The sequence below is a fragment of the Bos indicus genome, chromosome 23, assembly GCF_029378745.1.
Source record: "Bos indicus isolate NIAB-ARS_2022 breed Sahiwal x Tharparkar chromosome 23, NIAB-ARS_B.indTharparkar_mat_pri_1.0, whole genome shotgun sequence".
NCBI lineage: Eukaryota > Metazoa > Chordata > Mammalia > Artiodactyla > Bovidae > Bos > Bos indicus.
The window spans coordinates 18,262,334-18,279,022 of record NC_091782.1 but is presented as its reverse complement, the minus strand read 5'-3'; the positions used below and the strand labels follow the sequence as shown (position 1 = coordinate 18,279,022).

The window sequence follows — 16,689 nt, the reverse complement described above, 5'->3', positions numbered from 1 at the left end:
GTCCCGAGCACAGCCCCTCGGTGTCTGCCACAGGGGTCTTGGAGCCCACCCTGTGCCCAGCCCTGTGCCCGGTGAGCTCCACAGCAGAAACAGCAGAGAGGAGAGCTGGGCTTTGCTCCCAGAGAACTTGACAGTTTTAGAGATCTGCTAGGCTGAGTCTCTGCCACCCGCTGTGAGCCTGGGGTGTTTGCTCAGACTAGAAAGCAAGGATGCTGTCACGAGGAGAAGGTACCAAAAGGAACCAGACTGGGAGGTGCTCTCTGGCCCAAGATGGGACAATGTGAATGTCAAAAAAAAAAACAAAACACACACACACCTGTGATGGACTGAAAAACGTGAAATGTTTTAAAAGCCATGAGTTCATGATATCTTTTATTTTTCAAAGACCTCATGGGTATCTTTGGATGAAGCTAGAGAACCAATACATTATTTTGAAAAGTGGTTAAAAAAGAGGGAGAAGAAAAGAGAATCAAGCCTTTCCTGTATAAATGGACCTTCCAGGCAACCAAAAAGCTGATGAGAGAAAGGTTCTCTCTACAGACAGAGCCTTCTGGCTAACACATGGAGAGAGGATGAGAGTAGAATGTCACTAGCTCCTAACCCTAATGGTAATGAGAATGAATGTCTAGTGAACAGCTGATGGGAAATTCTATATAATGTATAGATTGGACAGACGATGCTGAAATCCACTTTAACATCACACAGGAAGACATGTACTGAAGGAAGTACATGATACCACCTATGACATGTCCTTGCCTGAGAAAATCAACCCAGAATCTAAATAAGCTCCTACATCTGAACACCTAAATATCTGTCTTTAGGAAAGGAGGCGACAGAGGACCATGCTAGAGGACACTCGGTAGACATAATCCAGCCTATGGACAGCTCTGGACAACCAGCCAGCCCTCCACAAACAACCGCAAGAGGGGAGGGAAACTGAGGCAGGGATCATACACTTAGGGAGACGGGAGATAGAACTCACCAAACGCAAAAGGGGGCTTCATTCGGATCCTCAATAGGCCAAAAAACCCACAAAAAACTCTAAAAAGCTCAAGATAATTAGGGAAATATGAATACTGACTGTATATCTGATAATAGTAGGAACTACTACTAATTTCTGTAAGTTTGATAATTATAGAATCCTGGCTTTTAAAAGGAATCTTTATCTGAGGGGTGGGGAAAGTGGGTGGGATACATACAGATGAAGCAAAATTGGCCATGAACTGATATATGGTGATACACTGAAGTTTATTCTGTCTGCTTTTTGGTATGTCAAAATTTCTCACAATAAAAAGATTTTCTAAATGAAGATGAAAATAAGCCATTCTAAAATAAAAACTGATCAAAGTTTTCTAGCAATATTTCATCAATTAAGAAACTTCTAAATAATGTACTTTAGGAGGAAAACTGAATTCAGAAAGAAGGATCAAGGTACAAAAGGAACGGTGACCAAAGCAACTAGTATGATGGCGAATCCAAACTGAATAAAACAATAACAATAATCACCAGCTGGGAGAGAAACAAAGGTACAAGATGGGGATCAGACTGGAATTAACATTTTCTATGGTCCTTCCATTTTTCAGGGAGATGGGAGGTGACATTAACAAGTTAAACTTACATTAAAAATATAAGAGCAATCAACTACAGAAACAGAATGCATAACTTCCAAAACTGATAGAGACAAAAAGGAATTTTTTAAAAATCCAAAATAATAGAATGCACAAAAACCCAGGGCAGAATCACATCTGTTAGTGTTCTACTGAACTTTCTTGCTTTAACTGTATGTTTTACATACTCCTGTATATAGTAAATAACTAAAATTTAAAATTATAAGAAAAGTAAACCAAAAATAAAAGTCAAATGTTATTACTTATAATAACTAGACAAAAATTGATAATTCAAAAGAGAGATTAGAAAACAGGTTCTAGGTATTAATATTTTAAATAAAGACATGTCTAAAATATAAAAAGAAGTCAAAATTAAAAGTACAATAAGGAAATTCCCTGGAGGTCCAGTGGTTAGGACTCACTGATTTCACTGCCAGGGCCCAGTTCAATCCCTGGTTGGGGAACTAAAACCCTGCAAGCTGCAAGGGTGGCTAAAAAAAATCGTAAAATGCTACTAGGGGAATTCTGATGACAGTAGAATACTGGCAGGCTTTAAAGTATACTGCCAACAGATTGCTTATTAATAGTAGCAGGGGAAAAAATATTAACTGTACAGTGGAAAAATCAAACTGCCTCTTGACCAGGCTATCAAAATTAACATTACTAACAAGGAGCGGGTGGTAATCCTGTGCTTCCATGTATACTATCCTGGGAAGATATAACATCACTTAGTACTCTGGCCAGGAATGTGCAACGTGAATCCAGAAATACATAAGCTTAAAAGGAGGAATTAGGGAATTTTAAAGGATTATATCTCCTTTAAAATTGTGTCAGTATCACAAAAGACAAAGAAAGCCTGTGGAACTGCTCCAGATTAAAGGAGACTAGAGACACAACAACTAAACCAACAGGTACTCCTGAACCGGATCCTCTCCAGGACTAAAAAAAAAAAAAAAAAAAAGACATTATGGAGTAATTGACAAAACTGGAATATGGAAACTAGATTAAAAGTATTATATGAATGTTAAATATTTGAAAGTAATAAATGGAGTGCTGGTTTCATAAAAGAACATTTTACTCTTAGGAAATGTATATTATTTAGGGGCAAAGAGCCAACATATATGCGATGGTTCATGAAAAAAGTATACATACATATACATTTATAGACGTGTATATGTACACAAAGAGCAAATTTAAAAAGCAAATGGAACAAAATGTTAACAACAGGTAAACTTGGACGAAGCGTTTATGAGGACTTCCCTGATGGCCCAGTGACTGAGAATCTGCCTGTCAATGCAGAGGACACGGGTTCAATCCCTGGTCTGGGAAGATTCCATATGCCGTGGGGCAAACAAGCCATAACTACTGAGCCCACGCGTGGCAAGTACTGAAGCCCTCATGCCTAGAGCCTTTGCTTCACGATGAGAAGAGCCACCACAATGAACAGCCTGCATGCCGGAACTGGAGAGCAGGCCCTACTCACTGCAACTAGAGGAAGCCTATGCACGGCAACACAGGTCCAGGGCAGCCTAACATACACACACTGAAAAAGAAAAGAGTTTCCGAGTGCTCTTTATACTGTTCTCACAATTTTTTTCTGTATTATTTCCAAATTAAACAATTTTCAAGTAAAAGGACAACTGAATCTTATACTTAAAATGGCTAAAATGCCAAAGTATGCTAGTCATATTTTACCACAATAAGAGAGACCTCAAATAATGATCAAGCCAAAAGAAAACAGTAAAAGGACAGAAATAGACATACTAGAAAGATACCAATCAAAGAAAGCTGGTACACCATTAATACCAGATAAAAACAGACCTTAAGAGAAAAAACTTCACTAGAAAGAAAGATGGTCATTTCATTACAATAAGGCTTAACTGACCATGAAGATTCTAAATCTACAGAGTCCTCTATGTGGTAGCCACTCAACACATGTGGCTATTTAACATTAAACGCTAAAGTACATAAAATTAAATACTGAGTTCCTCAGTCACACTAGTCCCATTTCAAGTGCTCAATAGACATGAATGGCTGTCATTTTTGACAGCACAGAAAAGAACTTTTCCATCATTGCGGAAAGTTCTATTATTATTGCTATATAAAGTTCTATCTATTATTATCTACTGTTAAATGATTTTAACCTTGTATCTGATAACATAATCAAAAAATATATAAAGTAAAACTGACGTGACTGGAAGTTTAAAACTTCACTATTGTAATGGTAAATTTTAGCATACTTCTCTAGGTAATAAATCAAGCAAACAAAAATAAGTAAGGATAGAGATTTGTACAACACAATTAACAAGGTCAATTTAGAGGAATAAATAGAATCCTATATCCAACGGTTGAAGAGTACACATTCTTCTTCATCACACACAGAACACTTATAAAATCTGATCACCTACTAGGCCATGAAATAAGACTCACTCAATGCAAAGATTCAGAATCACAGAAATCACCTTCTTTGGCCACAGGGAATGAAGGTTAAAATCTAAAGCAAAAGATGACTAAGCAAAAAAAAAAACCCAAGTTTGGAAACTTAAAAATATATACTTCCAGAAAACTAATAAATCAAAGAAACAAAATAGAAATTAGAAAACTCTTAGAACTAAACAATTAGCAAGTACTACAGGATAAAAACTTATGTGACGTCCCAAATATCCATAATTCATGCAGTGGAACGTGAATCAGCAACGCAAAAGAACAAAGTTAATGATGCAACTGGCAACCTGAAAAACTCCCACAGACACTACGTCCCGTGAGAGAAATCAGACGCTGCAGGATACATGCTCTGTGATTCCATCTGTATGATGTTTAAATTAGAGGCAGAAACCTACGATGAAAAGGGAGAATAGTAACTTCTCCTGGAAGAAGATACTGACTAGAAAAGGGACATGAAGGAGGAAGCCTTCTGTTGTGCTGGCAACGTTCTATGTCTTGATCAGGCAGGGGGGCTGCTTACAGGAGGGCATACGGATATAAATTTCATTAAGCTATAATTAAGATTTGTGTACTTTGTTGAATACTAACTCTACCTCAATTAAAAAAAAAAAAACTCTTCAAAACAAAAACCAAGAACTTACTGAATGCAGCTAAAGCAATGTTGATAGGAAATGAACAGCCTTATATACTTTCATTTGAAAACCAGAAGTCTGAAAAGACTAAAAATGAAATAAGCATGCAACTTAAAGTTAAAAAAGGAAAAACAGAGCAAGTTCATATAAAGGTGAAGAAAATCAGAAAGAAATTAATGAAGATCTAACCCACACTTCTCCACCCTTCCTTCCCTAGCGATGCTTCTATCCAGAGACCACTTTGCTTCCTATCTATACATTCCTGTCCAAAGAGCCTCTCTCCTCCTCCTCTCTGAGATGCCACCCCAACTCTCACCCCAATCTCCAACTGCCTGTCCCTATCTCCTCACTCTGGTTGTAGAAACTGGAGAAGCGGTCAAGGGCATCACAGAATTCTGTGGGAAGGCACTTTCTGGGATGGTACAGGTAGCAGAGAGGGGAGACCGGCCAGCAGCGTGGTGACAGGACCAGTACAGAGACTGTTGGACTTGGATCTTCGATAAAGAGCTCCTTCTCGGCCTCCTCTTCCTCCTGAGAGACAGAAGGATTCCAAGGGCTCTTGGGCTCCCTTCTTTGGTCCAGACTCTCCTGCTCGCCTATTCTCCCACTCTTTCCCTTGCTCTTACCTCCTCTTCTTCCAGGCCCTGTTCCTCCTCGTCCTCCTGCTCCAAGAACAGCTTGTCCAGCTGCTGGAGCTGGTACACGTGGAACTGGCGCTGCAGCTCCTCCGAGGTGCTCAGGCTCCGCAACATCTGCTGGGGGAGGCGGTTGGGGAAACAAAGGCCGATCTGCTCCAGCACGGCCCCCTCCAGCCAGCTCGAGCCCAAGCTCAGGAGACGGTCCGCCATGTAGTGCCTGCAGCGTGCACAGCCCAGGCCGAGCCTCAATGTGGGCGCTCGGCAGGGCCTCCCGCTCCAGAACACAGGTCCCCCTGTTGCAGCCTGCCTCATCCTCCCCCTCCCCAGGGCCACGGCCATCTCTGCATCTTAACCTCACCTCCCCACTGCACCTCCCTTGCCTTCCCTCTAAGACGCAGGTCTCCCCCACCCTCAGACTCTAGGCCTCGCACACCCTGCCTCTCCAGATCCGCACTCACTGGTAGAAGTGCTCAAAAGTCGTGGCGAGCTCCAGGCCAGAGAGGACCATGATGGGCTCCAGGTGCCACTGGAGCCGCCCCAGCACTTCCACTCCAGGGGTTCCACCCATCAGGCCACTCTGGATCTGCTGGTCAATGTGCCGGGCGAACTGCTCACTCATCTGGGGGAAAAGGAAAGGGCGGGAGCAAACCATGAAGAGGGAGCAGAGTTTCGGGGGTGGTGGGAGGAAGCAGATGAAAGGGCAGAGCAGAAGGAGCCCGGGAGGCCGCTGGGCCCTGCACTCACGTGGGCAGTGGTGAGAAAAGACTGCTGCAGCAAGGCGCCAGAGAAGCCGCTGCGCAGGGCCAGTGTGAAGGCCGCCCGGGGCCCGAAGAGCTCCAAGCCTGCCCTCTGCAAGCGCTCGTAGAGTTTACAGTAGCGGGGCACGAAGTCCGGGGCCCTCCAGGCCGCAGCCAGGAACGTGCTGACCTGAGGAGATGGGAAATCGCAGCCCAGGGGCCGCCCAGCAGCCTCGGCCCTGCCCCGACGTCAGCCCCGCTGCCTACCTGCTCCTGCACCACACTCAGCCAGCACTGCGTTATGTTCCTCAGGCTGCTGCTGGGAAGGACGGGGGAAGGCCCAGGGCTCCGGTCCCGAGCCTTACTGCTCTTGCTGGCTGCGGACACAGAGGGCAAAGGAACAGGCTCATCTCAGCCGCTGGGTGAGTCCCAGCGTCCGGGGAACTCAGCCCCGGGAAGGCCCATGGCAAAGCAGAAAGGAAGAATAAAACCCAGGAGAGGAACCAGACAGCGCTGCCGCCGGCTTCTTCATTCAGCCGGCCGCGGCTGGGACTCACGTGGCCGGGCGGATGGCTCAGGAGAAGGTCCGGGAGGAGGCTCCACGTGTACCAGCAAGTGGCAGAGGCGACGCACACGGGAGGCAAAGGACGCGGCTCGACCACGGGGGTTCCGAGAGCTCTCCCTCTGCTCCAAGTACTGATCCAGCAGCCACCCCAGGGAGCTCACCCCTTCCGCGTCTACAAGAAGACAGGTCAGGCCTCCATGGGGGACGGAGTGGAGAACCCGGAAAGCAGAGGGGAGAGGCGACTGCACAGAAAGGATCTGGGGGCGGCAGGGCCCTAGTCCTCCCCTCACCAAGGTCTGCTTCCGCTGGAGTCTGGGGACGTGGGGACAGGGTCGGGGTGGGGAGGATTTAAACACCAGAGTCCCAGGGAGCAGTCCCTGGGGCAGGGAGGGGAGGACACTGAGGTGACAGGCCTTCGGGGACAGAAACCAAGAGAGCCAAGAGCACTGACTCAGGTCAGCCCTGGGGATGACGACAAGGAGCAGGTTAGTGGGGCCGCGGTGGAGGCGGTTACCCGGGCAGGTGATGTTCTGCACCAGGGGGCTGACCAGGGCCTCCCAGCAGGTCTTGCCCAGCGCCTGGGCAGCCTCTTCATCAGGGAGGAAGCGATCTGCAAAATTCTGCTCGTGACGCAAAACCCTGTTCAGTCTGGGACAAAGAATGTCTGGTCAAGGATTAAAGACATCCCCAGGCCTCCACCCACCTGCACTCAACTCTCAATCGCCCGCCCAGATGAGCTGGTCCTTCACCCTGCCCCCCACCACACACTTCTGGTCTCTGCTCGGCTCCCTCCTCCGGCTGCTGCTTGATCCTTCAAACGCCGCTCCCCTCCTGCCCCCACTAACCGTATCTCCTTGGCTGCACCCTGCCCACCTACCTGGGACAGAGCTGGAGGAGGCGCTTGCGGTCCTCCGCAATGTCCCGGCTCCAGGCTTGGGCCCGAATGGTGTAGAAGAGACACGTACGGCGACACAGCTGCTCTCGGAACAGCGGCCAGAAAGTGGGCTTGGGGCCGAGGACCTCCACACCCCGGACCCGGGTGTCAATGCCGCCCTGCAAGGGGCACAGTTCTCACCCCCTCGGCTCCCTGGAGGCACTCCCGCCTCTCTGGAACTCAGCAGGCTCCTGGGCCACACAGGGCAAGCAGACAGAGGAGGACCCTTGATCTAAGCCTGGCCCCCGAACACTGGAGAACCAGCCGCTAGGGAGATCCTTTGCTTCCTCCTGGACCCTGTGCCCCCCAGTCCCCCACCCCACCTGCTGGCAACGCTTTATGCGGATCTGGATGATAGGCCAGACGCGGCTCAGGTTCTCCAGGAGGACCACCCGGCTGGCGGAGGGCATCACATTCACCTGGCGGGGCAGGGAGAAGAGGTAGAGACAGGAGTAGAGCTGGAAGACTGTTGACAGCAGCCGAGTTTGTGACGGTGTGCGCCCCTCACCTCTCCCATCCCACGCCTGTGGATCTATGCACCTCCACAGCCCTGATTCCACTCTCCAAGCTTACAAAGCAGTGCCCGCCCGGGAGGAAGGGATGTGGGAGCTCCACAGGCACTGGGTCCGCCCGATAAGGCCCCCGGGACCAACAGAAGGACGGAGAGTAAGGGGGAGCCCGGGCACGGGGTCCCCACCGTATTGAGCTCTGTGTTGATGCAGCTGGCGCTGTCACCCCCAAACACCACCACCCGGGCTGGCATGTAACTCGAGTCCTCACTGGCCACCAGAAGAGTCAGCTGCCTGGGAGAGGAGAAAGGACTCAGTCAGAACCAAGGGCCCTGATCTTGGTGCAAAACGACCTCTGCCCACCACATCCTCTTCAGAATCCTGTCCTCTGCTTAAGCGTTGGTCTTCCCCAGGCTCCCTGCTCTTCCCGTAACCTTCCCCCAAAGCGATTTCACTTAAACCCATGGTTTCAGCTGAAAGTTAACACCTGAAGGACTCCAAATTCACGTCTCTACCCTAGACCGCTCTCCTGAGCTTGCATGCCGCGCATCTGACAGGTCCATGCCGTGCCCACAGGCACCTCCAGGTCCATGTGCCCACATGGATCGGTCATCTGTCCACAGAAACCTGCTCCTCTTCCCACTTCTCTCTTGGGGAAGAATGGGCACCCATCCAGCTGTCCAGCTAGGACACGTGACGCCTCCCTCGTGGTTCCCCTCACCCAGCCAGCGGCAGGTACCGCAGACCACCTCTCAAGCTCCCCTCTTCCACCGCCTCCTCACCATCTATGCCCGTTCCCGCCGCCTCACTGAACGATCAGCACTCAGTAAACCTTCCAACTCTGTCCTGGCCTGCCAGCCAAATTCACATAACTGCCAGAGCTCTCTAAATAAAAAAACCTACTTCTGTCTTTTCCCCTCTTAAAATCCTTCAGTGGCTCCTCAAATTTCAGAATAAAACTCAACTGATTCTGCCTCCTTTTCCAGCTTCCTCTCGTGCCACTTCACTACACAGACCCTTCATCCCAGCCAAGCACAATTACTTCAAGTTACCCCCTGTACATCATTGCTTCTTGCTTTCATCCTGCACAGATGCTGTCCCTGTATCTGCTGGCCTCTCTCTACCCAGTCAATTTCTACCACAAACTTAACCCATTCAGCCCCTCTGTCTGCAGCCTCCTCTGAGATCTCAGTTGGCATCAGGATCCAGTGCACCTGTCAACTATCACTTTTTTCTTACTCTCTCTTGCTGATTTTCCAGCCTGGCTCCCCAGTAAGACTGTCGGATCCCTGCAGACAGGCCCCTTATCTCACTGTTGGTGGGGCTCCAGGCCCTTGCAGGGTACCTGGCACACAGTACACAACAAACCGATGCCCACACGGGGAGTGGGTGAGCTGCTGCTGTACCTCCATCAAAACACAGGGTGGTGACGTGTGTCTGGTGGAGGGAGCAGGCTCGGGGAGAGAGGGGAGGTCTACCCTGTGCTCAGGGAGAAAAATGGGTGTGAGGTCCCTCAGGCACAGGGCGTCTAAGTCGGGGTTGTGTGTGTGTAGTTAATTCTTTGAGGATGTATACTGGGGCGTATCAGAACATTCGTGTGCATGGACACGGGTGTGCTCACACCTCACAAGAACACCGCGGTGCATGTGGAGGGTGATGAAGTGGGAGCCGGTGCTGCCGTTGGACTCCCAGTAGGTCTTGGGGTTGCGGTCCGTCAGCTTGCTGGCCCGGTGCGGGTTGGACGACACCTCCAGCTTCTCCCAGCATTTGTCCTCCTTCACCTCCACGCTGGAGCCTGTGGGCCCACGGAAAGCCTGGTTAGTTGAGAGAGAAGACAGGAAGGGGACGAGGGAGCAGGAAGGGAGGGGAGGCAGAGGCTGGGGTGGCCGCAGGAGGAAGCAGATGGGGGGCACGAACCCTGGCAGAGATGCCTGAGGAACACGTCGAAGAAGGGGATGTTGATGGGGCGGTAGGTTCGTCTGTGGTCTTCAATCTGGCCCAGCACCATCTGCAGCCGGGACATGGAGAGAAAGGGTGTGGGGAGAGAAAGGGTCCCTGCAGCAGGGACACGGAGACACACGTGGAGAAAGAGTCAAGAGGCGACAGAGCGCTCAGCCCCTTTCTCCAGAATCCTGGCAGAACAGAACCACGTGGGGTAAGGGCCGGGGAACAAGGGCCTAGATCCGCCACCACTTGTGCCGAAGAGGGACACCGTGAGGCCCCTTCCCCCGCCCCCCACCTCCCTCAGCCTGGACCCGCGTGCTGCTCACCTGAATGCAGCCCGCCAGGATGCTGGAGGTGAGGTTACTGTAGAGCTGGGCGTGCTTCTCACATTCTGTCACCAGGTCTCGCAGCTCACAGGCCAGCAGCAGCTGAGCCGAGTGCTTCTCCAAGACCTTGGTGAGGGCATCTTTGGCTCCCAGGCAGCAGAGCACCACTGCGTAGTCCTTGTGTGTGGAGGCCAGGCGATACAGGAAGCACAGCAGCTCCTGAACGATCTGGCCCAGAGATGCCAAGATTAACACAGGGATGCAAAGGGCAGGCTGAGGGGTGGCCTTAGATGTGGGGGTGCAGTGGGTGAGATTTTGGAGAACTTGAGAACAGACTACCAAAGATAGGCTGGCACAGAATGCTGGGGAGAGGACCCGGGGGTGAGGGGCAGAGCTTGGGCACAGCTCCCCAGGCTTCCTCCTGCCAGGACCAGCCTATCTTGGGCACCAGCTGGCAATGGCCAGCTGGTGCCTGAGCCTTGCCCCACAGGGCACACCCCCCATCCCCAAAGGCGGAGAGCAGGGACTGCATGGACTGCGGAATGTGGGCTTCTCCCAAACCCAGAATCTAAAATTCAGGCACAGGGAGAAGGCCTCGGTTCTGGGGACCGTCAGATGACACTGGCCTCCTTCCTCCACTCCCTCCCAGTGTCCCAGCCCGTCCAGGCTGGCTGTGCCATGGCCCCCCAGGGCCTCACCAGGCAGCTGGTGCCCCCGGGCTGCCTTGCCCTGCCCACCCTGGCCAGGGCTCGGGTACCTCAGAGTCACTGCCAGGGCCATTCAGACAGTTGAGGCAGGGCTCCAAGACCTCGTGCCAGGGGAGGACCATGGCCTCAGTGTGATCCAGCAGCTGGGTCATGACCCTGGAGAGGGGTGGAAACAAGTGAAGCCCCTGCAGTCAGCCAGCTGCCCTTGCCCCCGACACACAGGTGCCCACCCCCCCCCCCAGCCTCTCACCTCAGCGCCGTCAGCAGCAGGGTTTTATTGGGCCCGGGGGCGTCCAGAGTCCACAGGAACAGGAGGAAGGGCTGGCTCTCCTGCTGGAGGCGCTTGAGGAGGGGCCTCACGGCACCCCCCGGGCCACCCTCTCGGCATAGCACGCGCTCCAAGTCCAGGAGGAGTTCTGCAGACGGGCCCCCCACCAGGGATCGGATCAGCAGCTCAGGGGACCCCTCCTGGCCCTGGGCGCTGGGGGTCTCTGGCGCTGCTGCCCAGACACATGGAGGGAAAAAAATGGTTATGAAGGAGAGTCACACGAGCTGGTCAGACTGAGATGCACAGATGCAGAAAACCACCCCCGAACTGCCCCCCGCCCCGTTGTGAGGACATCTACTGTTTCTACTCGACAGTGGCAGACTTCTTTTTCTGGCCCCAAATATGTAAGTTTGTTGTTGTTCAATCACTAAGTCACGTCATACTCTTTGCGACCCCATGGACTGCAGTCTGCCAGGCTTCCCTGTCCTTCACCAACGCCCAGAGTTTGCTCAAACTCATGTCCATTGAGTTGGTGAACTAAATATATATCTGGCTATATCCCAAAAAAAAAAAAAAACTGGTATGGCAAACGCTATCAAGTTAAACAGCACAGTTTTAATTCATACGGTCCCACTACTCTCTACATGTGAGCTGTGCTACTATACAAGCCAACAAATACTAGCTATTATAGTCAGGTCCCCTATACTACCGAGCTCGGTGGCTTCAGAAGTACAGACTAAAAGACACAGAGCCTATTTCGATTTGCCCCCATACGTCTAGGTTTCACTTGTGCATTGAATACAGAGCCTTTCTGCACTATGGTATCGATATTTCACATTCTAAGTCACAAACTTCTGTACCACAAGTTACAATTCCTCTACAGAAAGCCTCTCTAGAAGTCATTTCAACCGACCCTGCAGTGACCAGGAAGAGTGGACTGCACTCAGCTCAGACAGATGGCAGCCCTTTCATGTTTATACAGAGAAGACCAATCTCCCTGCACCTATCCTAAACGTCCCCTCTCCTCCTGGTCAGGAAGTCCTACTTGAGACCGAACTTGAGCACGAAAGCCCTCATTCATTTCCTGAAGGGTCATCACGTCTTTCTACCAAGGAACTAGGACGTAAGCCTGGACCCTGCCGGCCGCGGGTGGGGACCAGCTGCTCAGCACACCCACTACCTCCACGACGGTACCTGAGCGCTCGGGGCTGCCCGGCGGCTTCGAGTAGCGATTGAGAAGCATCGTGAGGATGGTCCGGGTGGTAGGCATGGGTTCTGTCCCCGGTGCTATGCCCGAATGTCTAAACAAGGTGTCTCTCAGCTCGCGGGTGATGATCTGGTCTCCCAGCGTGTGGTGATTGCACAAAAGCAGGTTGAGCAGGAGGAGGCCGTTTCTCACCGCTGAGGAGCACCTGGGAGGAGGGAGGTGTTCCCGGAAGAAATTGAAAGAGAATGAATGTGATGGAAGCAGGGAGGTGGCACAGAGGGAGGAGCCCTGAAGCTGGGGACAGAGGGGTTCCAGGGGTCCCTCTGAGGCCAGACACCTGGCCTCTTGACCTCAGGTCACTCCTCCCAACCCCAGGAAAGGACAGGGGTCTCTGATCTCTGGAACCTCGCTACCCTCAACCACTTAGCCTCTCTTCTAGCCACCCCAAGCAGGACATTTCATCCAGAGATGACAGTGGGAAGGGAGCTTCTGCGAAGCACAAGAGCCCGGGGCAGGGGAGCGGCAGGGCGTGGGGCTTAACAGGAGTCTGGCATTCGGGAAGGGAGGTCCTGACCCCTCTGTGTTCAGCATCAGGATCACAGCGGCAGGGAGAGCGAGGAGCAGGCTCTCGGAGTCCGGGCGGGTGGCTGAGTCAATGCTGGCGAAGATCTCCCTGGTCATCTGGGCGTCAAACAAAGGATGGATGGAATCTTGGCTGGTGACAGATGTGGAGATCTCTGAGGAGCTGGCAATGGCCAGCATCTTCAGCGCCTGTGTAGGGGGTATGGAGACAGAGTCAGGAGTGGGCACGGCCTCTGTGCAGAACAGGAGAGAGAGCCAGGCTGCATTCCAGACCTCAAACTCTGGGGCAACTGAACTGTTTGCAAATAGAAATGAAAGAGGCAGTGATGGGACATCAAAGGCTTAAAAAAAAAAAGGAAGAAAAGAAAAGAAAGCCAACCAGAAAACCCAAGGTTCCGGGGTAACATGAGCCTGCAGCTTCTCTCTGCCAGGACCGAGACTCGATGAGTGCAGGGGTGGGTGGCCACCCGTGTGCAGCGTCCCCTCCGGACGGAGCCCTTTCACAGCCTCAACGTATATTCAAGACTTTGCTTGAAGCCGTCTTCCATCTCACTTAGCCGCTCCTCCCTTTGAAAAACCTCTCCCTCGAGTTCTGTAACTTCTTGTCCGCCTGGTCGTCCTACCTCTCTGGAGTTCCTCTAATGCCTGATCCCAACCACGGAAGCTCTGAGTCGCCCTTCTCCTCAAACTCTGCACCCCACTCCACCCCACGCAACCTGGGCCTCTGCCCTGCTGCTGCTACCACGTGGATGCCAACACTCCCACCCCCGTCCCCGGGCCACCAAAGCCAGTATCCAGCCTGCCTGGATGAGGCTACTTAGGTTGCCTCACAGGCAGAGTGAGGCTGGAATTACAGGAAAAAATACTTGGAATGTGCAGACATGTTGGCTGGTTCTCAGAGAAACTGAAATTAGGATGAACACTAAACCATCGGAGTGGAGAAGGTCTTGGCTGGTGAAAGGGCTGACTCTGGAGAGGAAACCTCGTCGGGATGGAGGAAAGAACTTACTCCTCAGGATGATCCCCTGGTAAGGGCTGGACCCATCAAGCAAATGCCACCTCACAATGAGGTTTTCTCCCTTTGGCTACATTACCCTCCCCAATCCAAGCTGAATTCCGGACACCTTAAGTTATAAACAAAATGATACAATTCTGTTATAGGGCAAGAGTTTGAGTTTAGAAGCATTTGGTTATGCACTTTAAAAGGATCAGGAAATTCTTTGAACAGACTGGCCTGGCCTGGACTAGGAATGCTTGGCTGCTCTGGGGAGAAGCAGCAGCAGGCTGACCCCATAAAGAAAGGGCCTGTCGGCCTCCCCCAGGCAAAGACCGCCTCAAGAGCACCCGCGCTCCAGTTCACGGGACTGCTGGCATCCACGCTCAGAACTGCTCTAGACAAGGCCTGCCTGTCCCCTCAGGGAGCCTCAGGTTAAACGGAGCACACACTGCCCGGACCTCCCCACCAGCCTGACCCTCTGTCTGCAGCACTCAGGAAGCTGACTCTTCTTCCCCGAACGAGGGCCTCCTCTCCCCACTCCCTGGACCTGGGATTGGCAAGGCTGCAATGCAATGTTGGCTTGGCTTTACCCACATCTGGTGAGGAGGTATCTTCTGTGTTCTGAGACCACTCAGATAAAATGGCTAAAAATTACTCTGTCACATCTAAAACTTTTGCCTTTAATCAGACACTAGGTTGTTAATAAAAAGCCCTGGAAAAGTCAACATACCTAAAAATCCAAACTGGCTTTCTCTGTACACTTCTTCCTCTTTCAGAGTTCCCCACTCCATCCACCCCTGCTGATCACTTTTAAACCTGGGAATCATTCTCAGAAACACCTTTCTCCCTGCTTCCACAGAGGCATTTTGTCTCCTGGACTCCCCAGCTGGATCTCCTCCATCCCAATGTCTCCTCCTTGTCTGAATGACCACAGAACCTCCTCAAGACCAGCAGAGCCCACCCCTGAGCTGCCCACCCTGGCCATCACTCTACCGCCGGGCCCGGGCCACTCACTGCCAGCCCCGCCTGCTGCACCAGAACAGAGGTCTTGTATTCTTGCATGCAGACCAGCACGGCGTAGATGCCGCCTTCCCTGGCGAAGAGCGGGCGCCACTCGTGCTTGGTCATGAGCAGGTAAAGAAGCCGCAGAGCCAGCACCACCACCATCTTCTCTCCCACCTGGTTGGTCAGCAGCTCCACCAGCGTCTTCACCAGCTTCTCCCTGAGAGAGGAGAGATGTTGGGGTTTCCCATCCCAAGAGTCTCACCTAAGTGCCCGTCCAAGCCTGTCCACGAAGATCCAGTCCATCCCCCGACCCCTCCCTCCTGCTGCCCGCTCCTCTGCAGTCTGTCTGTCTCAGGCTCTCCTCATCGAGCAGGCAATATAGCAAAACGGTGATGAGCTCTGGCTCATCTTTTCAAATGAGTCTATAAATTCACCACAATGTTAAATCAAAATGCCCAAAAGGTTTTTTTTTTTTTTTTTTTAAAGGGCAGGGCTTCCCTGGTGGCTCAGTGGTAAAGAATCCACCTGCCAACAGCAGGAGACACGGGTTCGATCCGTGATCTGGGAAGATCCCACAGGTCATGGAGCAACTAAGCCTGTGAGTCACAACTACTGAACCCCATGTTCCCTGCTGAAGCCCATGCAGCCCAAAACTTGTGCTCCACAAAGAGAAGCCACTGCAATGAGAATCCCATGCACAAGTGGGGAGGAGCACCTGCTGGCCACAGACAAAAGTCTGCACGGCAACTAAGACGCAGCACAGCCAAAATAAATAAATAAAATGCCCTTACCAAGAGAAAACTGTTTCAACTGGTCTACAAAAGATCTTTAAAAAAAAAAAATGCAAGCCGACAAGTGCATAAGAATATGGTAGCCTGCAGGATACTCCTGCCCTCAGCCTCATGCTGACAAAGACTCTGTACTGAAATATTTTTGTCTCTATTATGAATAATCTATGTCATTATTGTTGCACACCAGATGATGCATCCTGATGTAAAATATAACTAAAATCAAGAGGGGAAAAAAAGCCCGACAGATTTAGGCACAGAAAGAGAAAATAAAATAGGCAAGAATAGTCAAGGACTGGTTGGAAAGAAATAACTGTAGACTTGCCTACTACTTATCAAAATAAAAACTTATAATAATTAAGACTCTGGAAATACGGGGTAGCCAAACAGATGAACAGATTAGAAGAGCGATAAGGGCAGCATCTCAGACAGGAAGGACTGCAAGGACCATGCAAAACGTGAGGCAGAGACATGTGGCTATCCATCTGCAAAAAGGAAGGCTGGAGCTCTGCTTCACTCCACTTGCAAAAATAGACTGCACACAGATTTTAAAATATATGTGAAAAGTAAAGTCACAGATATTTTTAGGAAGTATAGGAAATATTTTTACAGTCCCAGAATGGAATAGACCCTCTTCAAACCTAGGAACCATTAAAAAAATGTCAAGAAAGATAGCTGCATGAAAATCTAAAAGTTCAACATAATAAAAGATACTAGCCACCAATTTAAGACCCTGAGCACTTAAGTTACAGAAAGGGTCAGGTGAAAACACAGATCTGAAGGGAAGGAAGCAGTGCC

The 16,689-nt window shown here is 50.8% G+C and overlaps 1 protein-coding gene across 3 annotated transcripts in view; it reads right to left on the bottom strand.

Annotated features, from left to right (window-relative positions):
• Positions 1–16,689, bottom strand: part of CUL9 (cullin 9) — a 38,003-nt gene that overhangs the window by 10,424 nt on the left and 10,890 nt on the right. Inside the window, exons 9-26 of one of the 3 annotated variants that reach the window (XM_019985562.2) lie at positions 15,113–15,320; positions 13,094–13,290; positions 12,507–12,724; positions 11,295–11,544; positions 11,095–11,200; positions 10,338–10,565; positions 9,985–10,075; positions 9,691–9,862; positions 8,256–8,361; positions 7,882–7,977; positions 7,502–7,677; positions 7,139–7,272; positions 6,617–6,796; positions 6,327–6,436; positions 6,067–6,249; positions 5,781–5,941; positions 5,311–5,539; positions 5,035–5,215 (exon numbers count right to left, since the gene is read on the bottom strand). In XM_019985562.2, the coding sequence (XP_019841121.2) occupies positions 5,035–5,215; positions 5,311–5,539; positions 5,781–5,941; positions 6,067–6,249; positions 6,327–6,436; positions 6,617–6,796; positions 7,139–7,272; positions 7,502–7,677; positions 7,882–7,977; positions 8,256–8,361; positions 9,691–9,862; positions 9,985–10,075; positions 10,338–10,565; positions 11,095–11,200; positions 11,295–11,544; positions 12,507–12,724; positions 13,094–13,290; positions 15,113–15,320 (3,026 nt within the window). The remainder of the gene's footprint in view (positions 1–5,034; positions 5,216–5,310; positions 5,540–5,780; positions 5,942–6,066; positions 6,250–6,326; positions 6,437–6,616; positions 6,797–7,138; positions 7,273–7,501; positions 7,678–7,881; positions 7,978–8,255; positions 8,362–9,690; positions 9,863–9,984; positions 10,076–10,337; positions 10,566–11,094; positions 11,201–11,294; positions 11,545–12,506; positions 12,725–13,093; positions 13,291–15,112; positions 15,321–16,689) is intronic. The other 2 variants (XM_070778005.1, XM_070778007.1) reach the window with 2 other exon arrangements.